Raw genomic sequence first — 25,431 nt, forward strand, 5'->3', positions numbered from 1 at the left:
GTTTGATGCGACTTTTAGGAGAATCTGAATCCTGTTTTTGTTTTGGTTTTCCTACCTTTTTTTCATTCAACTTAATCCTCGTAAAATAAAGACTTAGAATAATAATTTAAAATGCAAAATTGTTTTGAAGAGGGAACCAAGGATTTGGTTGAAGAGGAGAAAGAACTCAAATAGTTAGCACAGTTAGCATCTATTTGGATTTACAGCAGTAAGCTTTAGCCATTTGGTTTGGAAAAAACAAGGCTGGCAGAATAGCATTTGTTTTTAATTTGATGCTGCATTACATGCCTAACTAGGAGACCCTTAGAAGTTCCAGTTATCTTCTTGAGATAAGACACTGGTTATTATGTCTAGGCTTCATCTACAGGCAATATTCTGGGAAGAAAGGCCTTCACACACAAAAAAAGAAAGAACTTTTGGTGAACCTCATCCTTGGGAATAAAAGTAAGGGGCATTCAGTTTACCCTGTCACAAAGGGAGTCAGGAACTATAAATTAAAGACCACTATTATAAGATAATATAACCCTGTGTTTAATTTTGTTGTTACCTTTCATTTTTCAGTAGAATTAGTAGCAAACACTTCAACAAAAAGAATCCATAAATACTTGTTTTTGGTGGCTTCAAGAAATGGGGATGCCAATGAAAACTAGTTAATTCTGCAACTAATCTAAAGGGAAACAGAATCCCCAAAGATAGAATAATTGAAAGGAGAAGAAAGCAAACTGAATTTCCTTTCAAGCAAAGAAAAGAACTTGAGGAGTTGCCTTGGCTTTGAGACCATTTGTGGGGTTATTCAAGACTGCCTGTACTGCATGTAGCACTTTTTTTTATGTGGGCTAGAACAAGAAATACAGCCTTGACTGACTATAAAGGAACTTGCCTCTATTAGGGAAAATATATATTTAGAAAAATAGCTCTTTATAATGTAAAGAGTCTTGTGAGGAGGAGACAGCTATTAGCTCCTGTGATGGAAAGTTCATAGTTTAGCTGAACTTGGGAAGATAACTCTCATTTGAGAAGTGGTAAAAAAAAACAAAACAGTGACAGTCATTAAAGCACACACAGTAAGGAAGACTTTATTCAAGATTTGGGGCTGGGTATTGTAGGAAGTCATCATTTATACCCTTTCCTCCCTTAACCTCCTAGTCCATTACCAGATCACATCAGTTTTACCACCAAAATATATCATAAATCTAACAATTTCTTTCCAACTTTATTGCTACTAGCCTAGTCCAACCTGTGGTTATTTTTTATATGAGCTGTTGTGATGACCTTTGGTCTTCCGGTAGATCTTATTTCCATTCCTACCCCCAGCCCTAATCAATTCATTCATGTTGATTTAAAAAATATATTTATAAATTGAAATGTGATATTCCCTTCCTGAAAAACCTTTTAGTGGGTTCTGACTGCACTTAGGATAAATTTCAGGTTTATTTATTTGTTTACTTGGCTGTGTCAGGTCTTAGTTGCACCACTCGGGATCTTCCTTGCATCATGTGAGACCTTTCCTGGTGGTGTACAGACGCTGGACTGTAATTGTGGCTCTTGGGCTCAGTAGTTGAGGCAGTTGGGCTTCGTTGTTCTGGGGCCTGTGGGATCTTAATTCGCCTACCAGGGATCGAATCCATGTTCCCTGCATTGCAAGGTGGATTCTTAACCACTAGACCACCAGGGAGATCCCAATATTCAGGACTTTTAACATGGCCTTCAAGACACAGAATAGTTTGTCTCCTCTCATCCATCTAGAAACAATAATAACAATAACAGCAACAAAACTCTTAACATTAATATATTTTTACTGTATTGCCAGGAATAGTTCTTAGGGCTTTATATAATAATAGATTTAATACTTTTAGCAACCCTAGGCTGAATAACCTTTCTAAAGCTAGACAGCTATTTAAGTGGTGGAACAATAACTTAAAGTCATGATAAGTCAGATGGTAAGTTAGCTAGGGCTCCAGGGCCCAAGCTCATAAGCATTACACTCTGATGAATTACCCAGTACCCTTACCCCAGACATACACATACACTGTTGTCTTTTCACCTTTCCTTTAAATCAAGCTTTATCTTCCTAGGGTGCTCACACATGCTGCTCTCTTTCTGGAACACATTACTTTGCATTTTTTAGCTTTTAATTCCTGGTCATCTTTCAGATATAGTTTGAAAGTCACTTTCTCAGAGAGAGGACCTTTAGCTGATACTCTCCATTCTCAGCTGTGACAGTTTTGCTATTTTGTTGGAGACTCCCATTCCTTTTTTCTTTTTTGATTGGCACCTACAGAACTTATGATACAATAAACTCCCATGATAAAGTAATAAGTAATTCTAAAAAATTCACATCACAGACGTGATTCGAAATAATGACATTGTTGTGAATTTAATAAAATGACCCGAGTCAGTCTGTGTGGATGAGGAAATGTGTGTGTGGAATTCAGAATAAGGTATCCAAATCAGTCTAAGGTCAGACTTAGGTGGTTTGGTGCCACCTGCTGGTATTTGTGTTCTCCAGTGACTGCTGTTGGAGAATATAGAGTGCAAGATGGGCGCCACCTCCCAGTTAACATTTATCTGAATTCATGAAGTTTTACTTTATTATATTTATTGTTTAATCTTTTCACTCCATGCTTTATAAAGCCAGAGACCATATCTATTGTGTTTACTGGTATTGCTCAAAGCCAGGCTCCAAGTGGGTTTTGAGTAACATATATTTGTTGATTGAATGAATGAATCAGAAAATGTCATGAACCAGAACAGAATTTCAGAAATTCTGTATTTTTTTTAGAAGCTGATAAGTATTGTAGTTTAAACTGATAAGTAATGTAGTTTAATTAGGCTTCATAGATGTATATGGTTGAGACAAATGAGCCTAGAAAGATAGAGTGGAACCAGATTTTGGTAGCCTTTGAATAAAATAGGAGCTGTGTGAAACATGATCTGAAGAAGATGAGAAGTGAAAAGAACATTTATTTTAAGTAACTAGAGCATACTAAAATAATAGAAATAGAAAGTATGGCTTCCAAAGTACTAAGTTGGGGGGTAGGTTAGGGAATAAATTAAATTTTTAACCAATCTAACAAAAAAGCAACAGAAGAGGGGGAGGAAAAAAGTATGGAAATGCAAATCATAGATCCAGACAGTAGAAATAGTCCAAAACATCAATTATATTAAAATTACCAATTGTGATCTTAACATGAGTCTGCTATTTTTAACAGATACACAAAACAAAATTAAATAAAAACAATGGAAAAACATGTTTATCAGAGAAATAGTAACCAAATAAAGCTAATGTACTAAAATAGAATTCAGGGTACGAATTAATTGGGCCAAAGGCTCTTCAGACTGCCAAGAGGAACAGTCCAGAAAATATAATCATCATAAACTTATATGTGTCTAACAACATAGCCTTGTAATATCATTTAAAGTAAAAACGTTTGGGAATTACCTGGTGGTCCAGTGGTTAGGACTCCTTGCTTCCACTGCAGGAAGATCTACTAAGATACCACAAGCTGTGCAAGCTACCACGAAAAAATAAAGTAAAAACTTTAAGAATTGCAAGGCTAAGTCAATGTGTTTACAAAACTGGGATTTTAAAAACACCTCTGTCAAAACTGACAAATTAAGCAGACACAAAATTTAAAATGACATCAAAGAACTGAACCACAGAATTAACAAATTTGATAAACTAGACATACATAGAACATTGTACCTAACTAAATAAAATACAACCTTGTATATTTTTTTCCAGTTATATTCAGGTCAGTTTTTAACTGTCATAGCAGAATCTCAACAATGTCTGGAAACATCAGTATCATTCAAAATACACTATTTCAAACTTCCCTGGTAGTCCAGTGGTAAAGAATAGTACAGGGCACATGGGTTCAATCCCTGGTCCAGGAAGATCCCTCAAGCAGCAGAGCAACTAAGCCTGTGCACCACAACTACCGAGCAACTTAACAACAACAACAAATAGATTTTTAAATTGCTTAGAAGGTTCATCAGGCTTGCTGTGATACCAGAGCAATGAGACAAAAAAGACCCCATTCACATAGTTTTAAAAATTTAATTAGATACAGGTATATGCAATACCTGTATGAAAATAAGAACTTTACTTTATGGAGGGACATAACTAAATGAAGAGATACAAGAACTTCCTTAAGAAACAATAGAAAAACAGACCAAACCGATTTTATTGGTTCCTTTAATCTTTAATCCATAAACACATGGAAAACTGGACATGGTAAAGCTGTTAATTTTTCTCCTCAGTTCAGTCGCTCAGTCATGTCCAACTCTTTGCCACCCCGTGAACTGCAGCATACCAGGCCTCCCTGTCCATCACCAACTCCCGGAGTTCACCCAGACTCATGTCCATCGAGTGGGTGATGCCATCCAGCCATCTCATCCTCTGTCGTCCCCTTCTCCTCCTGCCCCCAATCCCTCCCAGCATCAGAGTCTTCCAGTGAGTCAGCTCTTCGCATGAGGTGGCCAAAGTACTGGAGTTTCAGCTTTAGCATCATTCCTTCCAAAGAAATCCCAGGGCTGATCTCCTTCAGAACGGACTGGGTGGATCTCCTTGCGGTCCAAGGGACTCTGAAGAGTCATGTATAAATTCAATACAATTCCAGTCAAAATTCTAAGAGGACCTTTTTTTGGTGGAATTGACAAACTTGTGGATAGAGATCCAAAAGTAGTCTATACTGCAAAAGAACAAAATATGTGGTACTTACCCTCCTATGCATAAAATTATATAAAATTTTTGAATGTGATATTGGCCCACAGATGAGTAGTTGGGTAGAATAGAAGATTAGAGAGCCCAGAAACGCAGTAAGCATACATTTATGCCTGGTATATAATAGACTGGGCTTACAGAAAGGAAGAATTATTCAATAAATTATATTAGGACAGCTAGCTTTTTATAGAAAAGTAAAATATTAATAGATCCATGTTTCATACTTTATTTTTTAATTGATTTGTTTATTCCTCTTTATCACTTTTATTTATGTAAAAATCCAATTTTCCTCCCTCATAGCCATCAAATTTAATTTGATTAATGGGTAGTTTTTAGTGTATTAACTGTATATATGGACATGAGTTTGAGTAAACTCAGGGAGATAGTGATGGACAGATAACCTGGCGTGCTGTAGTCCATGGGGTTGCAAAGAGTTGGACATGACTTAGTGACTGAACAACTGTATATATATCCTGTTGTATAAACTTAAAGTTTATAGAAATGGTATCATGTGTCTTCATCTGTTTTTTTAGTAAGTCTGTTTTTACTGTTCTTAGTACCCACTCATGTTGCTTTGTATGTATCCAGTCTGTTGTTTCTAACTGCTGCACAGTTCTCCCTGATAGACATCTGCCACATTTCATTCTCCTGTTTGTGGTTGTCTGTGGATCAGTTGGGAGCTTAATGGCCTAGGATAGTCTCAGCTGGGACAACTCAGCCCTCTTCTCTCTAATCTCCAATCATCTTCTTTTTTATTTCTTAAGATGTTGATCAAGCAACTCTAATATGCTAGAGAGTAGTTATATTAATTGGCATTTCTTTTTTTTTTTTTTTGTAATGGATTTTCTCAAAATTTTTTTTAATTAGAAAATTTTTTAAATGAGGTGTAGTTAACTTATACATTGTATGTCTCAGATGTACAATAGTGATTCATAATTATTAAAGGTTATGCTATATTTATAGGTATTGTAAAATATTGGCTATGTTTCCTGTGCTTTATAACAGCTTATTTACTTTGTACATAGTAGTTTGTACCTCTTTTAGACCCTTACTCCTGTTTTGCCCCTCCCCCTCTCCATTCTCCACTGGTATGTTTTCTGTATATCTAGGTCTGTTTCTGTTTGTTAAAATAACTAGTTTAATTATTTTGCATTTCTTATATAAGTGATATACAGTATTTGTCTTTCTCTGACTTATTTCACCAAGCATAATAACAGTCCAAGTCCATCCATGTTGTTGCAAATGGCAAAATTTCATTCCTTTTTTGGGGCTGAGGATGGCACCCCACTCCAGTACTCTTGCCTGGAAAATCCCATGGACGGTGGAGCCTGGTAGGCTTCAGTCCATGGGGTCGCTAAGAGTCGGGCACGACTGAGCGACTTCACTTTGCCTTTTCACTTTCATGCATTGGAGAAGGAAATGGCAACCCACTCCAGTATTCTTGCCTAGAGAATCCCAGGGATGGGGGAGCCTGGTGGGCTGCTATCTATGGGGCTGCACAGAGTCGGACACGACTGAAGCGACTTAGCAGTAGCAGCAGTATTCGTGTGTGTGTGTGTGTGTGTGTGTGTGTCTGTTTGTCTCCATAAACACACTGCATGTTCTTTATCCATTTGTAGGTTGATTGATACTTTGAGTGCTTTGTATCTTCACTGTTGTAAATAATGCTGCTGTGAACATTGGGGAGCATGTATCTTTTTGAATTAATGCTTTTGTCTTCTTTGAATATATACCCAGGAGTGAAATTGCTGGATCATGTGGTAGTTCTAGTTTTACTTTTTTGAGGAACCTCCGTAGTGTTTTCCACAGTGGCTGTACCAATTTACATTCTCATTCGCATTCCTGTTTTCTTCCTAAATCTTGAGAGCGTATCTGAAGTTTCAACCTGAAGTTTAGTGTTTGTTGTAGGCTTTAGTATATAATATATATCAGGTTAAGGAATTTCCATGTAGGACATTGGTTTTGCTTTTGTGTTAGTTTTTCATGGAATCCTATCAGGTGCTTATTCAGCATTCTTTGATAAGTTATGATTTTTCTTCATTAATATGATCAGTTAATTGAAGAATTCTTAGGCATTGAACTCTCCTTGCATTTGAGGATACATCATTTTGCTCTTGTTTTACTGTTAGTTAAGGGCCTGGGAATGGCACCCCACCCCAGTACTCTTGCCTGGAAAATCCCATGGGCGGAGGAGCCTGGTCGGCTGCAGTCCATGGGGTCGCTAAGGGTCGGACACAACTGAGTGACTTCACTTTCGCTTTTCACTTTCATGCATTGAAGAAGGAAATGGCAACCCACTCCAGTATTCTTGCCTGGAGAATCCCAGGGATGGGGGAGTCTGTTGGGCTGCCGTCTATGGGGTATCACAGAGTCGGACACAACTGAAGTGACTTAGCAAGGGCCTTTCATAAATAGTATGGAACTATAATTTCTTGTATTATTTTTATCTCATTTTGGAATCAAGATCACACTAGGCTCATAAAATAATATAGGTTGCTTTCACTTTTTAAATTTTGCTGCTATAAGATAAGAATTAATTTAAAGTTTTGCTGGAATTTTCTTAAAAGGACATTTAAGCCTGTAATTTTGTTTTGTTTGTGTAAAGGAGGTTTAAGACTACATTTTCTTTGCTGCTTATTATTCTATTCAGTTTTTTTCCTTATACAACTTACACAGGTTCTTTATACAGTTCATTCAGATTTCAACTTTGTTAGTGTGTAATGTTCATAATCCTGATTTATTATTTTTGTGTGTATTATATGTATGGTTATCTCTCCCTTTTTGTTCTTGTATCATATTTGTACCTTCTTTTCTTGGTAACTCTTGCAGAGGTCTATCTGTTTTATTAACCTTTCCAAAACCAATTTTTGATTTTGTGAGTCTTTTGTATTTTTAAAAATTATTGCTCTCTATTTCACTCTTCCTGCTTTTTATTATTTTCTTTTTTCCCATCTTTATTGCTGAATGCTTAGCTTATTTATTTTTAAATCTTTTCATTTCCTGGTATCTGAGTACTATTTTAGCTGTGTTGCATATAGTTTCACATGTTTTATTTTTATTGTAATTAATTTCTAAATATTTCTTAACTACTTTATGATTTCTCTTTTATTCTATGGGCTATTTACACTGTAAGTGATAGCACACATTAGTTTGATTGTATCAAAACTTAAAATTTTTGTAGGACAGAGGATACCATAGACCAACTAAAGTCAAGTCAAACAGCAGGCTGGGAGAAGATATTTGGAACACCTGTCTGGATTATTATCTAGTATACACTAGATAAGTAGTGTTATTACACTAGATGGTAACATTCTACACATAAGTAAGACAGAAAGTGTCATAGAAAGATGACAAAGGATATGAATAGAAAATTCATAGGAGAAATGTTAATGGGCAGTAAGTATATGAAAAAATGTTTATTCTCAGTACTTATTGAAAAGTGAAAGTGAAGTTGCTCAGTCATGTCCGACTCTTTGCGACCCCATAGGCAGTAGCCTGCACCAGGCTCCTCCATCTGTGGGATTTTCTAGGCAAGAGTACTGGAGTGGGTTGCCATTTCCTTCTCCAGGGGATCTTGCCGACCCAGGGATCGAACCCAGGTCTCCCGCATTGCAGACAGACGCTTTACCATCTGAGCCACCAGGGAAGTCCTTATTAGGTATATGCAAATTAATACAGCAATGAAAATTTTCCAGCAGATGGCAAACATTTAAAAAGTCTAATTATATTTTGTATTGACAAGAATGGAAGAAAAATGGGAACTCTGACACATTACTAGCAGTATTTTAGACTTAAACTGCTACTTTGGAAAAAGTAACAAATAAATTAAAAATGCACTTACTCTTTGACCTAAAAATTATCTCTGCAGGTATGTACTATGGTGAGACTGTAGCATGCATGCTTAAGAAAACAGATAAGATTATTTTTTTGCAGCATTGTTTATAAAATAAAAAATGGAAACAACTTTATTTGCCCATCAGTAGATAATTTTTTAACAAAATGGGGTATTTTTATGCCCTGGGATAATCTGAAGTATGTAAAAAGCATAGCTATATCTACTTATAATAACATGGATAGAATATAAATCTTGAATGAAAAAAGCAAATTTTAGAATGGCATATGTAGTATAATGTCACTTATGTACACAAAGCATGTAAAATAATACTGTATGTCATGCTGTGATATATGCACATACATGTGAACACGTAAAACTGTACAAAATATGCTGGAAGAATATACACAGAAACTCATGGAGAGATAGAATGCTGAATGAAGACTGGGGATATTCTCAAAGGTGTTATTATCTTCATTTGTAATGTACTGTTTCTTAGGGAGAAACAACACTTTCAAGTATAAATAACAAAATTATAACAGTTTGTTCTGGATGGGAGGGCCATGAACTGTCTGTTTATATATATATATATGTTTTTTGGTAATTTCACATACATTTTAAAATTTCCTCAAAAATTATATGACTTTATTTTCTAAATTTTCTTTTTTACTGGAGGATAATTGCTTTACAATATTGTGTCAGCTTCTGCCACACACTGGCTTGAATCAGCCACAGGAATACACAGATCCCCTCCCTCCTGAACCCTCTCCCTTCTCCGCACCCCACCCCTCTAGGTTGCCTCGGAGCCCTGGCTGAGCTCCCTGTGTCGCTCAGCAAATGCCCACTTGCTCTCTCTTACACATGGTAGTGTACATGCTTCCTTGCTATTTTCTCAATTCACCCCACCCTCACATTCCCTCACTGTGTCCGCAAGTCTGTTCTCTATGTCTGTGTCTTCCATACGGATGCGTTAATATATGGTATTGTCTCTCTGACTTACTTCACTCTAGTAGACTCTAGGTCCATCCACCTCATTAGGACTGACTCAGATGTGTTCTTTTTTTATAGTTAAGTAATACTTCATTGTATATATGTACTTCAGTTTCTGTATCCATTCATCTGTCGATGGACCTCTAGGTTGCTTAAGAGATGACTTTTTAAACTAGGAACACAGACAGATGACTCAAGATTTCTAGCCTGGGATGGTGTAATGTTATTGATAGAGGAAACAAAGGAGATTTGCAGGTAAAAGACCTTTAGATACCACTGGGTTATCCAAACAAAGACATTTACCCTACAACTGGAAATTAGAACTTAGACCTAAAAAAAAAAAAAAATTAAGTCAAGCCTAGAGATGCTCATTTTTGAGTTAGTTCAAAAATAATATTGAAAGTCATGGTGGTGCGTGGATATTAACTGTCATTCTTCAGAGAGTGGAGAATGAAGAGAGAAGCTGGCTAAGGTTTATGCTTTGGAAGAACAGTCACATTTCAGGGTTGTGCAGATGTAGGCTAAGTCAACTGAAGAAAATAGGAAAAAAACACGGCCAGACAGTCTATTATTGTGAAAGTCATATGAAGGGAAGAAGGTCAATAATGGATAGTCAAAAATGTCATTTGTTTGAAGAGGTAGAGTCAGGTGAAAACTAAGAGGAGGTCCTTGGGCTTGCTTGGCAGTTAAAAGCTTGAAGGGACTTTTGAAGAACTTTTCAGTGGGTAGGTGCAGAAGATATATTGTAATAGGAGAAGAAATTAGTTAATTTGAATATTCCTTTTAGAATCAAAATAGAATTTGACTTAGAGTTGCAGTATATTTTAGTTAAGAACTCCACTGTAAATATTCTCATAAATATGCCAAACAAGAATCATTTATAGCCCTTGTACTTTTACAGGAATTGAAAACAATTTCTAGAGTATTCAAGATACATTCCCTAATGATAATAAAGAACCCAAGTCCTTGAAATCAGTTGTTATAAATGTTGTTTAAAATAGATGATTAACCATTTTAACTCACCTTGTATGGTGTCATACACATAAGGCTACTTAATAAATGCTTTTGGAAGACAATTATTTGTCTAACATCCATTAGAAAAGACCAGCTACAATAATCAGTTGATGTGTTGTTCTAGGAGTGGCTGCTAAGGATTAGAAAGTTTTTTGCTTAGTATAAACCGTAAAGTGAAGAATCAGCAGGCTCAAAGAGAGTTTGGCCCAAGGATAGCTTAAGTAAAATGCAGAAAACATGAATAAAACTAAGCTAGATTATCAGTTTCAAAAATCGTACATTCTGGATCCTTACTCATCATAGGTTTTTATGGTCCATAAATGCATATGTGGAGAAAATTTTATGATAAAATAACTTTTGGGAATCATAGACCTCCTTGAAAATCTGAATAGTCATAGTTCTTTTCTTCAGAAGAAAATGCTATTTTTTGCTAACAAAACATTTTGCTAACAATTTTTCCTTTATGAACCCCCTATCAAAAATTCATACCTTATAAAGGCTTTTATACATGGAAATGTAGGATGTACTCATTACTACTCTAATTTCATATATAGGCAATTTTGTATATCACACTTGTCTAAGAATTTCACCCTTGGTAGAGGTTCTATGTGAACTGAGAAGGCTTAATTTTTTTTTTTCTTTTGTTACCTAATTCAGTGCTACCAGATGTACTATAGGCACCTACAACAGAAAGTGTTGTAGAGAGTGCCTACAATATTTACTTGCTCAAAGTAAGTGCTGGTTAATTATTTGTTGAATAAATGAATGGGTATGTGAATATAATGTGGGTTCAAACATCTTCATTATAGTAATATTTTATAAAACCTAACTATAATATTAAATGTATCAGTATAATAAATAAAAATAGAGAATTAACCACAGTAGTTTAAAAACATATGAAATAGTCTATCTTTTCTCTTTGTAAATCTACAGACTTGCACAACTGTATGTGTTTGTCTGTCTCCCAGTATTGATGAACTGAGCTTTACTTAAATCTCTTGATTCCAGCTTGTTGTCCTGATAGATAAATTCTTCTTAAACCTTACTTTTCATGACCCTTTTCTTCCCTGCTAAACATGCCCAACACACCATACCCCAGCTTTGAGTTTCATTGTTAGTTTGGCTGTATCAGAAAAGCTTAGACTGACCCCCTCTTATTGTTCTCCCACCATTCACTGCTCAAAATTTTTTTCAATTTTTTTTAAAATTTCTCAGGAACACTCTTAACCATTGCTCTAGCTTTGACATTAAAAAGTAAAACATCAATACTTTATAATTTATAAAATGGTAAAATGGGTTTAACTTTTCATCCATTTTGTAACTTTATAGAAGATTATTTTGTAGAATTTTTAACCTCGAAATCATAAGCTACCATGTGATTTTGGTTAAATTATTTAACTTCTTTGGGCTTCAGTTTCCTGATGTGTAAAATAGGGCATTGGATAAAGCCGGTGTTTCTCAAATAACCCTACCATTGGTGGTTACAGAGTTACTATCACTAAAATAGGAAGTATTTATCCTTCTCCAAAATTATAGGATGTTAAAAGTATATGACATTAAATGGGTAAAATGTCTCCTTCATTTGATTCCTACCTGTAATTTTTTTAAAGCCTATTGCCCTTGGTACTTGTATCTAACAGAGCACAGAGTTACATATTTGGTTTTAAAGTGTAATATATTTGATTCATGGAAGTCAGGAAAAGAGATCATGATGTTCAGTTCAGGTCAATTTTTTCAAAATCTCTAGGTGATATGGTCTTTTCAACCATAACATTTTATGATTCTCTTTTCTAAATAAAAAAACCAGAATAAGCTAAAAACATTAAAATTGGTATGGTATAAGACACAATTGTATGTTTACATACCTCTAAAGAATTTTTACCATCTTGGTTATTCCAGGACTGTAAAATCATTCAAATACCCAAGGGTATCTAATTATTTTCAGTTATATTAGACCTGGATTCCTAGGTAGCTCAGTGGTTTAAAAAAAAAAAAAATCTGCTTGCCAGTGCCAGAGCTTCACGGGATGTGGGTTTGATCCCTCCGAGAGGAAGATCCCCTGGAGGAGGACATGGGAACCTACTTCAGTATTCTTGCTGGGAAAACTCTATGGGCAGATTAGCCTGGTGGGCTACAGTCCATGGCATCACAAATAGTCGGACAAGACTGAGTACACATGCATTCATTTGTTCATTCATTCATATTAGACTTTAATGGTAATGATTATATTTTGATGATTTACTTATTTTTAAAATGGAGAGGCTGGAGGATGAAAGAATTGATGCTCAGACTATACAGACAGACATGGAAAGAACTGCTCAGGACTCTGTAGTTGAAAGTTACAGGTCATTTTTAAACTTTTCCCTTCTTTCTTTAAGCTGTAAAATGTGACAAGTTGGGAGTTTAAACTGCTCCTTTTCTGTGTTAATTATCTTTTGCTGATTAACAAATCATCCCAAATTTAGCAGTTTAAAACAATAAACATTATATTATCTAGTTTTTGAGATTAAGGATTGGCGATTGATTTACCTGCATGGTTCCTAACTCAGGATCTTTCATGAGCATGGAATCACCTGAGGGCTTGATTAGGGCTGGAGGGTTTGTGTCCTAGAGAGTTCAGTCACAGGACCGTTGGCAGGATGCCATTGTTCCTTGTCTAATGGGCCTCTCCACAGAGATGCTTCCTCAGATTGACCCAAAAGCAAGAGATCAAGCACTTTCTAAAGTCACGTATGATTACTTCAATTCTCTTCTGTTTGTTAGAAGTGAGCCATTAAGTTCAGCCTACACTCAAAGAGAAAGAGGGAAATTATATTCTACCTCTTGAAGGAAGGAATATTAAGGAATTTTCAGAAAAGTAGATACTAAATGCATCATAACGGATAAACAAGCCTTGTTACTTTGGAGCTTGGGGAAGTGTTTGCGGTGTGGAGCCACCCAATAGGGAGAGTCATGGTGGAGAGGTCTGACAGAATGTGGTCCACTGGACAAGGGAATGGCAAACCACTTCAGTATTCTTGCCTTGAGAACCCCATGAACAGTATGAAAAGGCAAAATGATAGGATACTGAAAGGGGAACTCCCCAGGTCGGTAGGTACCCAATATGCTACTGGAGATCAGTGGAGAAATAACTCCAGAAAGAATGAAGGGATGGAGCCAAAGCAAAAACAATACCCAGTTGTGGATGTGACTGGTGATCGAAGCAAGGTCCGATGCTGTAAAGAGCAATATTGCATAGGAACCTGGAATGTCAGGTCCATGAATCAAGGCAAATTGGAAGTGGTCAAACAGGAGATGGCAAGAGTGAACATCGACATTCTAGGAATCAGCAAACTAAAATGGACTGGAATGGGTGAATTTAACTCAGATGACCATTACATCTACTACTGCGGGGAGGAATCCCTTAGAAGAAAGGGAGTAGCCATCATGGTCAACAAAAGAATCCGAAATGCAGTACTTGGATGCAGTCTCAAAAACGACAGAATGATCTCGTTTGTTTCCAAGGCAAACCATTCAATATCACGGTAATCCAAGCCTATGCCCCAACCAGTAATGCTGAAGAAGCTGAAGTTGAATGTGGCTCTATGAAGACCTTCAAGACCTTTTAGAACTAACACCCAAAAAAGATGTCCTTTTCATTATAGGGGACTGGAAGGCAAAAGTAGGAAGTCAAGAAACACCTGGAGTTAACAGGCAAATTTGGCCTTGGAATACGGAATGAAGCAGGGCAAAGGCTAATAGAGTTTTGCCAAGGAAATGCACTGGTCATAGCAAACACCCTCTTCCAACAATACAAGAGAAGACTCTACACATGGATATCACCAGATGGTCAACACTGAAATCAGACTGATTATATTATTTGCAGCCAAAGATAGAGAAGCTCTATATAGTCAGCAAAAACAAGACCGGGAGCTGACTGTGGCTCAGATCATGAACTCCTTATTGCCAAATTCAGACTTAAATTGAAGAAAGTGGGGAAAACCACTAGACCATTCAGGTATGACCTAAATCAAATCCCTTATGAGTATACAGTAGAAATGAGAGAGAAATTTAAGGGACTAGATCTGATAGAGTACCTGATGAACTATGGACGAAGGTTCGTGACATTGTACAGGAGAGAAGGGATCAAGACCATCCCATGGAAAAGAAATGCGAAAAAGCAAAATGGCTGTCTGAGGAAGCCTTACACACAGCTGTGAACAGAAAGAAGGGAAGCGAAAAGCAAAGGAGAAAAGGAAAGATATAAGCAACTGAATGCAGAGTTCCAAAGAATAGCAAGGAGAGATAAGAAGGCCTTTCTCAGCGATCAATGCAAAGAAATAGAGGGAAACAACAGAATGGGAAAGACTAGAGATGTCCTCAAAAAAAAAATTAGAGCTACCAAGGGAACATTTCATGCAAAGATGGGCTCAATAAAGGACAGAAATGGTATGGACCTAACAGAAGCAGAAGATATTAAGAAGAGGTGGCAAGAATACACAGAAGAACTGTACAAAAAAGATCTTCACTACCTGGATAATCACAATGGTGTGATCACTCACCTAGAGCCAGTCATCCTGGAATGTGAAGTCAAGTGGGCCTTAGAAAGCATCACTACGAACAGAGCTAGTGGAAGTGATGGAATTCCAGTGAAGCTATTTCAAATCCTGAAAGATGATGCTGTGAAAGTGCTGCCCTCAATATGCCAGCAAATTTGGAAAACTCAGCAGTGGCCACAGGACTGGAAAAGGTCTGTTTTCATTCCAATCCCAAAGAAAGGTAATGCCAAAAAAAATGTTCAAACTACCGCACAGTTACACTCATCTCACACGCTAGTAATGCTCAAAATTCTCTAAGCTAGGCTTCAGCAATACGTGAACTGTGAAGTTCGAGACGTTCAAGTTGGTTTAGAAAAGGCAGAAGAACCAGAGATCAAATTGCCAACATCCGCTGGATCATGGAAAAAGGAAGGGAGTTCCAGAAAAACATCTATTTCTGCCTTAGTGACTATGCCAAAGCCTTTGACTGTGTGGATCACAGTCAACTGTGGAAAATTCTGAAAGAGATGGGAATACCAGACCACCTGACCTGCCTCCTGAGAAACTTGTATGCAGGTCAGGAAGCAACAGTTAGAACTGGACATGGAACAACAGACTGGTTCCAAATAGGGAAAGGAGAACATCAAGGCTGTATATTGTCACCCTGCTTATTTAACTTCTATGCAGAGGACATCATGAGAAACTCTGGGCTAGAAGAAGCACAAGCTGGAATCAAGATTGCTGGGAGAAATATCAATCACCTCAGATATGCAGATGACACCACCCTTTTGGCAGAAAGTGAAGAGGAACTAAAAAGCCTCATGATGAAAGTGAAAGAGGAGAGTGAAAAAGTTGGCTTAAAGCTCGGCATTCAGAAAACGAAGATCATGGCATCTAGTCCCATCACTTCATGGGAAATAGGTGGGGAAACAGTGGAAACAGTGTCAGACTTAATTTTTTGGGGCTCCAAAATCACTGCAGATGGTGACTGCAGCCATGAAATTAAAAGACGCTTACTCCTTGGGTTGAAAGTTGTGACCAACCTAGATATTACTTTGCAAACAAAGGTCCATCTAGTCAAAGCTATGGTTTTTCCAGTGGTCATGTATGGATGTGAGAGTTGGGGTGTGAAGAAAGCTCAGCGCTGAAGAATTGATGCTTTTGAACTGTGGTGTTAGAGAAGACTTTAAGAATCCCTTGGACTGCAAGGAGATCCAACCAGTCAGTGTTAGAGAAGACTTTAAGAATCCCTTGGACTGCAAGGAGATCCAACCAGTCAGTCCATCCTTAAGGAGATCTGTCCTGGGTGTTCATTGGAAGGAATGATGCTGAAGCTGAAACTCCAATACTTTGTCCACCTGATGTGAAGATTTGACTCATTTGAAAAAACCCTGATGTTGGGAGGGATTGGGGGCAGGAGACGAAGGGGACAACAGAGGATGAGATGGCTGCATGGCATCACTGACTCAATGGACGTGAGTTAGAGTGAACTCCGGGAGTTGGTGATGGACAGAGAGGCTTGGCATGCTGCAGTTCATGGGATTGCAAAGAGTCAGACACGACTGAGGGACTGAACTGAACTGAACTGAAGTGTTTGAGAGTAAAGGCTCTGGAGTTTGAGTTCTTGGGTTCAAATCCTGACTCTGCTTCTGTTGAACACCATGACCTTGCTCAACATTCCTCATCTAAAAATGAGCATAGTGGTAATATCTGTTACAGAAATGTAAAGCAGAATACGTGAAAAAACTGAAGGTAAAGCACTTACCCTGGTGGCTTTGATTTTAGTAAAAGTTACTATTTACCTTTTTTCCCTACTAGATCATAGCAGTACTTTGATACAGACGATGTCATTCTGCAATGTTACGAGCAGGAAAGTTTCTATCATGCTAACCTAACTATTCTTACTCAATTTTTAAAATGCTGCTTATGAATACCTGCTTAATCTTTAAGACTTCAGAAATGCAGATGTATGTATGTGAATGTGTATATATACACACATATATGCATTATATACACATTTTCACAGTCTGCATGGCTTGAGTGATATTGTATGGAAGAAATGCATTATATTTTAGTCCTGCCACATTTATATTTTAACATTTTACCATGTTGTTAAAACTTCTTTGAACATGTTTTTAATAAAACAATCCATTGAATTTCTTGGTTATTTCCTCAAGCTAGGCCCTGGAAATGAATTTTCTAGATCAGTATATATTTACCTCTTTAAGACTCTTGATATCTGACAGTCATTGCTTTCTTGAAAATGTGTACCAGTTTATATTTCCAGCAGCTATAATTTCTGAAATAGTAAAGTGGATTTTAACTTTTCATCCATTTTGTAACTTTGTCTCATCTTGCTTGTTATTCCTATTATATTGGTGGCTTTTGAAAGCCTGGTTATAGGACCAAAACAGAATTGCATTAAACTCTAGGGAATTATGTTTCTATAAGAGCTTTACATATATAGGAATATTTTCTAGCCTTTCTACATAATTTGTATTAATATTTCATAAATATTATATGTTTATATATTAACTGTGAAGTATCATGCAGAAATAGACACAGCTTCTGTTCCCTTGGAAGTTAAAATATAAGGCAGATATGGGTCTGTATAATTAAGATTCTGTTGTTTAGTAGTTGCGTCATGTCTGACTCTTTTATGACCCCGTAGACTGTAGCCCACCAGGCGCCTCTGTCCATGGAATTTCCCAGGCAAGAATACCGGAATGGGTTTCCATTTCCTTCTCCCAGGGATCTTCCCTACCTAGGGATCAAACCCACATCTCCTGCACTGGCAGGCAGATAATTACTGAGCCACTAGGGAATCCCCTTAATTAAGATATACCCAGAGTAAAATACACAGACACACACTGTTATCTTCCTTAAAAGATATACCTCAAGAAGCAAACAGTAAGATGAAAGTTATGTATGAGGCTTCAAAGTGGCTCCCACAGTGAGAAGATAATTTGTTTCCTTTTGAGCCAAGTCAGACTGTTGCCTCCAGAAAAAATAAACCTTTAGTTTACCTCACTCTCTTCCTTTCAAAACATATTGATATCTGTTGACTGATAAGAGTGGAAATTCGGGTTTGTTTTCAATTTCAGTGTTCTGTCTAAAGCTAGAAATTAGCTCCTTAGTATTCCTTATCATCCTTTCATCTGGAAACTCTCAGTTTATGATACTGCCTGTAGATGGATGTCCTTATTTTAAATTAACTAGAAATTTAAAAAAGCGACCAATCATACAGTTTTTTTGTCCAATAGGTGGCAAGTTTACCTAACTACAGGAAAGAAATCGCTGTTTGGTTTAAGGGAAGGTTATATTTTGGAAATGGCAGATAGGTTCTTTTTGGGGAGGCTGGGGATTAGGTGGTAGGACTAGGGGAAAGGTCCAAAGGAATCAATGAGTATTTAGAAGAAAAGAAAAAAGTCATGGACTGTGTAATCTACTCTGAAGTTGCACTGACATGTTGGGCAAATATTTGTAAAAGGACATTGTATTAGTACTACCACTGGAAAAAGTTTTTTCTGTAGTTATCAGCATAGTTCATTCAATCTAGATCATAAGAATTACACCTTGTTATTAAAAATAAGTAACAAAATTTTCTTTTGTTTATTCAGCAAATACTTTTTGAACACTTATTCCGGAGGGAGGCACAGTTTTATGTTTTGTGTAGAAACTATAGGGCAACTTTTTTTTTTTTTTATTATGAAACTCTGAAACCAAGGAAGCATTTTGTGTGTGTGTGTGTGTGTGTGTGTGTTTAATGAAGCTTCATCTAAGTCATTTTATAGGCTTGATTTCTTGTGTTGTAAGTTTGTAGTCACTAAGTGGCAATTTAGCTCCTGCTTCTACTATATTTAAATATGTACGTTATTTGTAATAAGGTTAGTTTTATCAAAAAGATCTTTAAAATTAAGTAGATGATGTGAAATACATTTGCTTCAGAATGAACAAATATAAATATGAGGGTACATAAACTTCATGACTAGCAAACTTGGGGAGGATAATCTAATCTCTCAGAGGTTGGCATGTTCTGTTGTTTGTTAATAAACAGTTATCTAGAGTGCTAACACTTCTGCAGAGGGGAAAGGACAAAGTCGGTCCCTGAGAGTAACTGGATGCTCCTTACTTTGTTCAAGGAAAGCTTTTATAATGTTTTCCGGATATGACTTTTTTTAGTTGGTATTCTTGTTTTAAAACAAGTGCAGCCTTTCAAGTGAACGGGTTACATGTAGCATAAGCGTTGACACGGCCAAACAAGTTAAACAGCTACCTTTATTTACAGCTGCAGGACTAGGATTAGATCTCTTCCAGAAAGAAAATTTGATTAATGACTCTTTTCTAGAGTGGGGACAACTGCAGACTTTTCTTCCGCAGAGCGTGAAATGTGCCTCTTCCTGCCGAGGGGCCTCGTCCTAGCCGCGGCTGCCGGGGCGACTTCCAGCCTCAGGTGTCCCCTTCGGCTGCGGGCCGCGGCCGCTCTCCAGGGCGGGCGTCCGGGACTTCCTGTCTGGGCGCGGGGCGGAAGGATCGCGTTGCCAGCCGAGGCGGCCACCGCCGCCGCCGCCGCCGCCGCCCCTGCCGTTAGGTGGTGGGGTTTCTCAGCCCGGCGGCGGGAGGCGGGCCGGCCTCGGCTTCCTGTCGGAGGACGCGCAAGGATCCGGGCGTCTGAGAGTGTGAGTGCGTGAGTGTGTGTCGGCCACACGGCGTGTGTCTCCGGCCGCGGGTTCCGCCTCCTCCCCTGCCGCTGCTGCTCACGGTGTAAGTCAATGTGAAGCAGCAGCTCCAGCCCCGGGATAAACATGGCGACGTCTCTGCATGAGGGACCCACGAACCAGCTGGATCTGCTCATCCGGGCTGGTAAGGACAGGGGAACTTTACTCCGGTGCATCAGTGTAGCAGGAGAGGGGGTGCACAGGAGGCGGGGTGGCTCCCCTGTAGCGGTCAGTGCAGGGGGGACCATGTCCATCAGTCACTGGGGCGGCCGGGGGAAAGGGGGGTAGTGAATGAAGTAATGGAGGCGACGAATCAGGAAGTGATCACCTTGGAGAGTAACCTGCTTCGAATCCGGCGCTGTCGCTTCAGGGTGGGTTTGTGGAGCAGCGGCGGCAGCTGCCGGGCGGAGCGCTGGCAGCGGGTGCCGGGGAACGGAACCGCAGTTAAGTTGGGGACTCGGGGGCGGACGAGTTGTGCGCTTCACCCCAGTTGCTGAGGAACCAGGAAGTGAGTGAAGCTGTTGTCTCCCGGCAGCGCCTGCCACGCTGTCTGACCCGAGAGGCCGCTACTGCCCGCGGTCGGGGGCGGCCGGCTTCTCGGGTGGACGCTCGCCACTCCCGCCCTGTCCTTCTTTCAGACTTGGTCCACAAATCCTCGACTTCCGCATGGACGCGGCAGCCCCGGGCCATGTCCGGTAGATCGATACGCGCCAAAAAAAAAAACAAACACCCAAAACCTCTGACCCTTGTCTTCACATCTCCACCTTGTGCGGTCTCAGGAGTAACGGTTCTGGAAAGGGTCACTTAATAACGTGGAGCGGCCCGGGGTGGTGTTTCTCTCAAGGGCCCGCCTCCCTTTCCTCGTTTAGTGGGCGGCAGTGGAGAAGTAGGTTTATTCCCCTTCCCTCGTGGGTTGTTTTTTTTAGGGGGGGGAGAATAGAAAAGACACGGAATGTATTTTGTACCCCTGCCCCGGAGCGTTGGGGCGTCAGAGAAGAACGTTTATTTTGGTAAACAGTGGGTGAAGGTGGGGCGGGCGGGAGGGAGTCTTGGCCCTAGGGAAGTCTCCGCAAGGAATTGCCCCCCTTTCCCTTCCCCCCCAAGCCTCCCACCTTAGCGGAAGCGCCTCGGAGAGGACAGAACGGACGGGATTGACAGCCCTCTGGTTCCAATCTGCTCGCTGAGTTGTTCCAAATAAGAACGTTGGTTTCTGGGGGCGGGACTCTGGGCCCGCGCTGGGCCAATGAAGATTGGGCGGGAGTGAAGCTGACAATGTACGCATGGAATTGGAGGGAAGAGGAGTGTAAACACGGAAGTGGCCGCGGGGGTGGGGGATGTGCAGCGCCACTGCTGCAGCGGAAGGGCACGGACTTAAGTTACATAGAAAAAGCAGCTTTACTTAATAGCAGACAGCGCAGTGAGAGTCCTGAATAGGCGTAGCAGTGCTTGAGTACGATTTACTTACTGTAGTGAACATAAATATTCCTTTCCCTGGGTTTTGTTTCATATCGCCATCGATGGGAATTGGAAGATGGGGAATAGTCATCGAAGAGCATTGCTGGGAAAGGTCTTACCGTCTGTTTTCCATCCATTGTTTTTAGGTAGTGAAGTTAGTAGTTTGGTTGGGGAAACTGTTTCAATTCGGTTGGGAGAAATCATAAATGTATATTTAACAGAACTTAATCTTTAAAATGTAACACTGCACAGCCCCAAAGAAAAATCACAGTGAGTAGTGATGAAAGCACATTTGACAGTTATTTTCTAATTAGAGCAAGATCATAAATATTAGTGAAAAAGGGGCAGAGTACAATGAAAACTTGGTCCCTTTGTGTAAGTTCAGTCTATTAATAATACTGTTTAAATTAAGGGATGGAATTTTTGGCTTTATATTATTGGTACTAACAATACTTTTGTTTAGGTCAGTCTTGTTGATCGTGTACCTTTTCAGAAACGTTCCTAGTGGTTATGAGAACTTTAGGATAGTCCATGCAGTTAGAATTTTTAAAAATACTGTGAAGATAAGAGGGCTTGATTTTGCCAAGAGAAGATCCTTTTTATAAGCTTTTGGCATTATCAAAACCGAATGTGATCTGTAGATATTTTGCTAGGAGTGGATACATACAGTCTACAGTTTTAAAAATACAAAAGTTTTATCTTCTTTGGACGAGATTTTTTTTTTTAAGTGAAATGCTGTTTTCCAGTTCTGCTGCATTTCACAAGTATATACAAATTTTACAAGTGAAGTTTGTGACAATAGTGTTCTGTGAAGAATATATTTTAATACAGTTGTTTTCAAGTATTCCCTCAGTCATGTTCATGTAATCTGAAATTCCTTTATAAACTCTGTTTTAGAAGGATATTTGAGACAGGTTTGCTAGTTTATCCAAGATTTATTCATTGAAAAAGTTGGGGAGGAAATGTGACCTGGAAAATAAAGAATCATGGGTCTAAATTTTATTGCTGCCAGTTTCCAATAATGTTGGGAGAGTAATGTTAAAAGGGTTTGTATTTGTAAATGGACATAATGATACTTTTATTCCCTTGAGCGAAGTCATCAAGTGTTAGAATTATTCCTCACAAAGCTTTACAGTCTAATTGAGGAGACGGGTGAAAATCTATATAATATATGTTAAATTTAATTACAGTGATTGCTATATGGGTTTATGATAAGTGTAGAATAGAATGATAGTAAGGAAAACTTTCAGAGGAGATAAGCTTTAAACTGAATATTGTTAGCATAACTGTTGTTTCTAAGTAGGTACAAAGCACTTAGAATTACCACTACTATTATATGTTAAGATTTTAGAGAATATATTTTTGCTTTCATTTTCCTCCTTTAGAGACTTAACTGTCAACTTTAGCTATCAACTTCAGCTTTAGTTATCAGTGTTTATGCTGTCAGAGGTGTTTGAATGAAGAATGAAGTAAATATAAATACACTTGTTTATTAAAAATAACTTTCATTTTAACATACAAAATACTTCTTTGTGGTAAAGACTTGACATACTTTATTAAAAACTTTCACTGGCAATATGATACATGAGAAAGAGCCTTGACCCTGAGGTCAGGAGATACGGATCTTCATCCTGCTGTCACTAAACTGCTCTTTAAAGCTTCATTTTCTGTAAGAGAACAGGATTGACTAGGTGATCTCTACTAACTTTTAAAGCTCTAAAACTATAGGCAGCTCAGATATATTTAATGGAAAGTGAAGGTTCTCATTTTCTTGGATTTATTTACACCATGTGAGTGAATTTATCTAAGGTCATTATGTAATGGCGAGGTTAACTTCTTTCACCAATCTTTGTAACAAACTGGAGCTTGAGGTTGTGTGTGTATGTTGAATAAGACACAAGATATAGTTAATAGACCCATTTTTAGTCTGTAAGGAAAAATAAGTATTCCTTAATATTTATGCAAAAGTGTTGTGTACATGTGGTCTGCGTTTAAGACTGCAAAGAGTTTAAAATATTCTCCCTTATCATGTACATACATTCCTTGACTTTTTTTTTTTTTGACTTTTTTTTTTTCATCTTTTTTTGAGAAATTGAAAATTGGGAAAGTGGAGAATTAGAGAATTGAGAAATAGGTTAACCAAAAGTATTGTTCTGCTTTAACTGAGCTATTGAAGGGAAGGGGGGGAGGGGGAAATTTTTCTGGAAATGCAGCCTAAGTATTTTCTTGGACAGAAGAAATCTGTCTAGTTTGTCAAAATTCATCATGAAATTTGAACTTGAAAATCTAATTTATTATAAACAGGAATACCTAGTATCAACCTTGAAAAGATCATTAATTTGAAAAAAAAAATTAGCAGGCAGTGAAAAAATGAGGGCCTGTGTTGAAATAAAATTGGAAGAATGGCATTAATTTTTAAAAAATTTATTTGAAAATGTGTCTAAGAAATTACTCTTCGGAATTCATTGCAGCATTAGTACTAAAATTCATAAAAAATTGAGTTAAAGAGTAAGTTATCAATATGTAAATAGTCATTCCAGGTAGTTCAACATCAATTTCCTTTAGGGACAAATTTAACTGGTGGAAAGGGGCAGGCAGGAGAGTGTTTCTGATTTTTGAAAAGTTAAAAAAAAAAACCATGTGCAAGTAAGTTGACAAAATACTATTATACTTATGGAAATGGAATCATAATTTTTTGTCCACACATTGATTTTATGTTTAGAAGCTAAAACTTACAGAAATATGAGGATAGAATTTGGGTGTTCTTAATTACGTTTGATTTTAAATTATACCTGTGGTTCTTAAAAACTGAAATTCCTGGGAGTCTGCCCAGACTCTTTCAGGGGAGTCTGTGCAATCAAGTTATTTTCATGATAACCCTAAGACATGTGCCTTTTCACTTTTATGAATGTTCACAGGAGTTTTCTAGAGGCTACGTGGCTGGGATGTAACAGATGAAATGAAGAAGCAAGTATAAGAGCCCCAATGTTTTCTACTGTGTATTAAAAAGATTTGCAGAAATCTGAACTAAAGCTACTCTTTAAATTTTTGTTTTTAAGAAAAAGTTACTTTTTATAAAAAATGTAGAAGATTTTTTAGTTTTAATTTCAAATAGGATAAAAATCTAAACATGAGACTTACATAAGAGAAATCTTCTTTGTGGTCCTCTCTGTGAGTGTAAAAAGATTCTTTGACCAAAGATGTTTTCAAATAGCTGTATATAGTTTAATTAGTCTACACTTTCAGTACCATAGTGACTAGCCTTATTTGGTGATTGAGTGTTTGAAATGTGATGGATAAACCAAATTTTCAGTTTTATTCAAACATAAAAACTATAACAGTAGAAAACTTCTTGACCATGTAAATTTCTTTTACATGTTGAAAAGGCAATGTTTTTGAATATACTGGGTTAAATGAAAAGTACTAATATCACTTTCTACTAACTTTTCTCAATGTGGCTGCTGGACATTTAAAAATTACATGTGGCTCTTGTTATCAGACAGCTCTACTTTAGAAAATTACTTTATTCTCTTTCCGTTCTTAACCTTATAATCAAGCTGTAGAAAGTCAAAGGGGCACAGGTATAAAGATGGAGACCTTTACCTTTTCTCCTTTTCAGTGCGTTCATTTGCGTTCTTTACTCATCTGTTACTGTTACAGTCCTGGGACTTCAGAGCATAAGCTGTGCTAAGTCAGGTGCGGTAGCTGAGTGATGGCCTTGTAAATACTAGTTTATGGTCTTGTAGGGGAATACCACTATCACCTAATGGAGTGTTTTCTAATTTTTTCCTTTGGCTCTCAAACTGCTGTTAATTTTTATTTTTGACTTTTAAAAACATTGTTATGAGCTAGGTCTATTGCCAGGATTCTCTTCTGCAAAGCTGAGAGGTATGTCTCTTGTCAGACTTAATTACCAAGTTTGGTATTTAGTAACAGCTGTTGAGTGAGTCTGGAATCGTCTACCATACAAACACCAGTTGATTAGAAAGCTAGAAATGGAACAAGACTCTTACCAATAGTAAAGGAGGGCATAAGCCAATTTAATTTTGACATTGATTAAAATAGTTTTGAAATTAATTTGATACATTTAGTTTTTCAAGGAATGTTGACCAGCAACCTAACTACTAGTGGTAACTAGTTGATGTGCCTGTCAGATAACTTTTTGCTTCATTGTTTCTA

At 37.9% G+C, this 25,431-nt stretch overlaps 1 protein-coding gene across 10 annotated transcripts in view; it reads left to right on the forward strand.

The window, feature by feature from the left end:
• The window catches only part of ELF2 (E74 like ETS transcription factor 2), a 97,745-nt gene that overhangs the window by 57,917 nt on the left and 14,397 nt on the right, over positions 1–25,431 (forward strand). For 6 of the 10 annotated variants that reach the window (XM_068990243.1, XM_068990245.1, XM_068990247.1 and 3 more), the window contains exon 1: positions 19,768–19,942. The exons of the other annotated variants lie outside the window; for them this stretch is intronic. In XM_068990243.1, the coding sequence (XP_068846344.1) occupies positions 19,885–19,942 (58 nt within the window). In that variant the 5' untranslated portion in view covers positions 19,768–19,884. Of the gene's footprint in view, positions 1–19,767; positions 19,943–25,431 lie in introns of those variants that run through there. 10 annotated transcript variants of the gene reach the window in all.

The sequence above is a fragment of the Capricornis sumatraensis genome, chromosome 17, assembly GCF_032405125.1.
Source record: "Capricornis sumatraensis isolate serow.1 chromosome 17, serow.2, whole genome shotgun sequence".
NCBI classification, from domain to species: domain Eukaryota; kingdom Metazoa; phylum Chordata; class Mammalia; order Artiodactyla; family Bovidae; genus Capricornis; species Capricornis sumatraensis.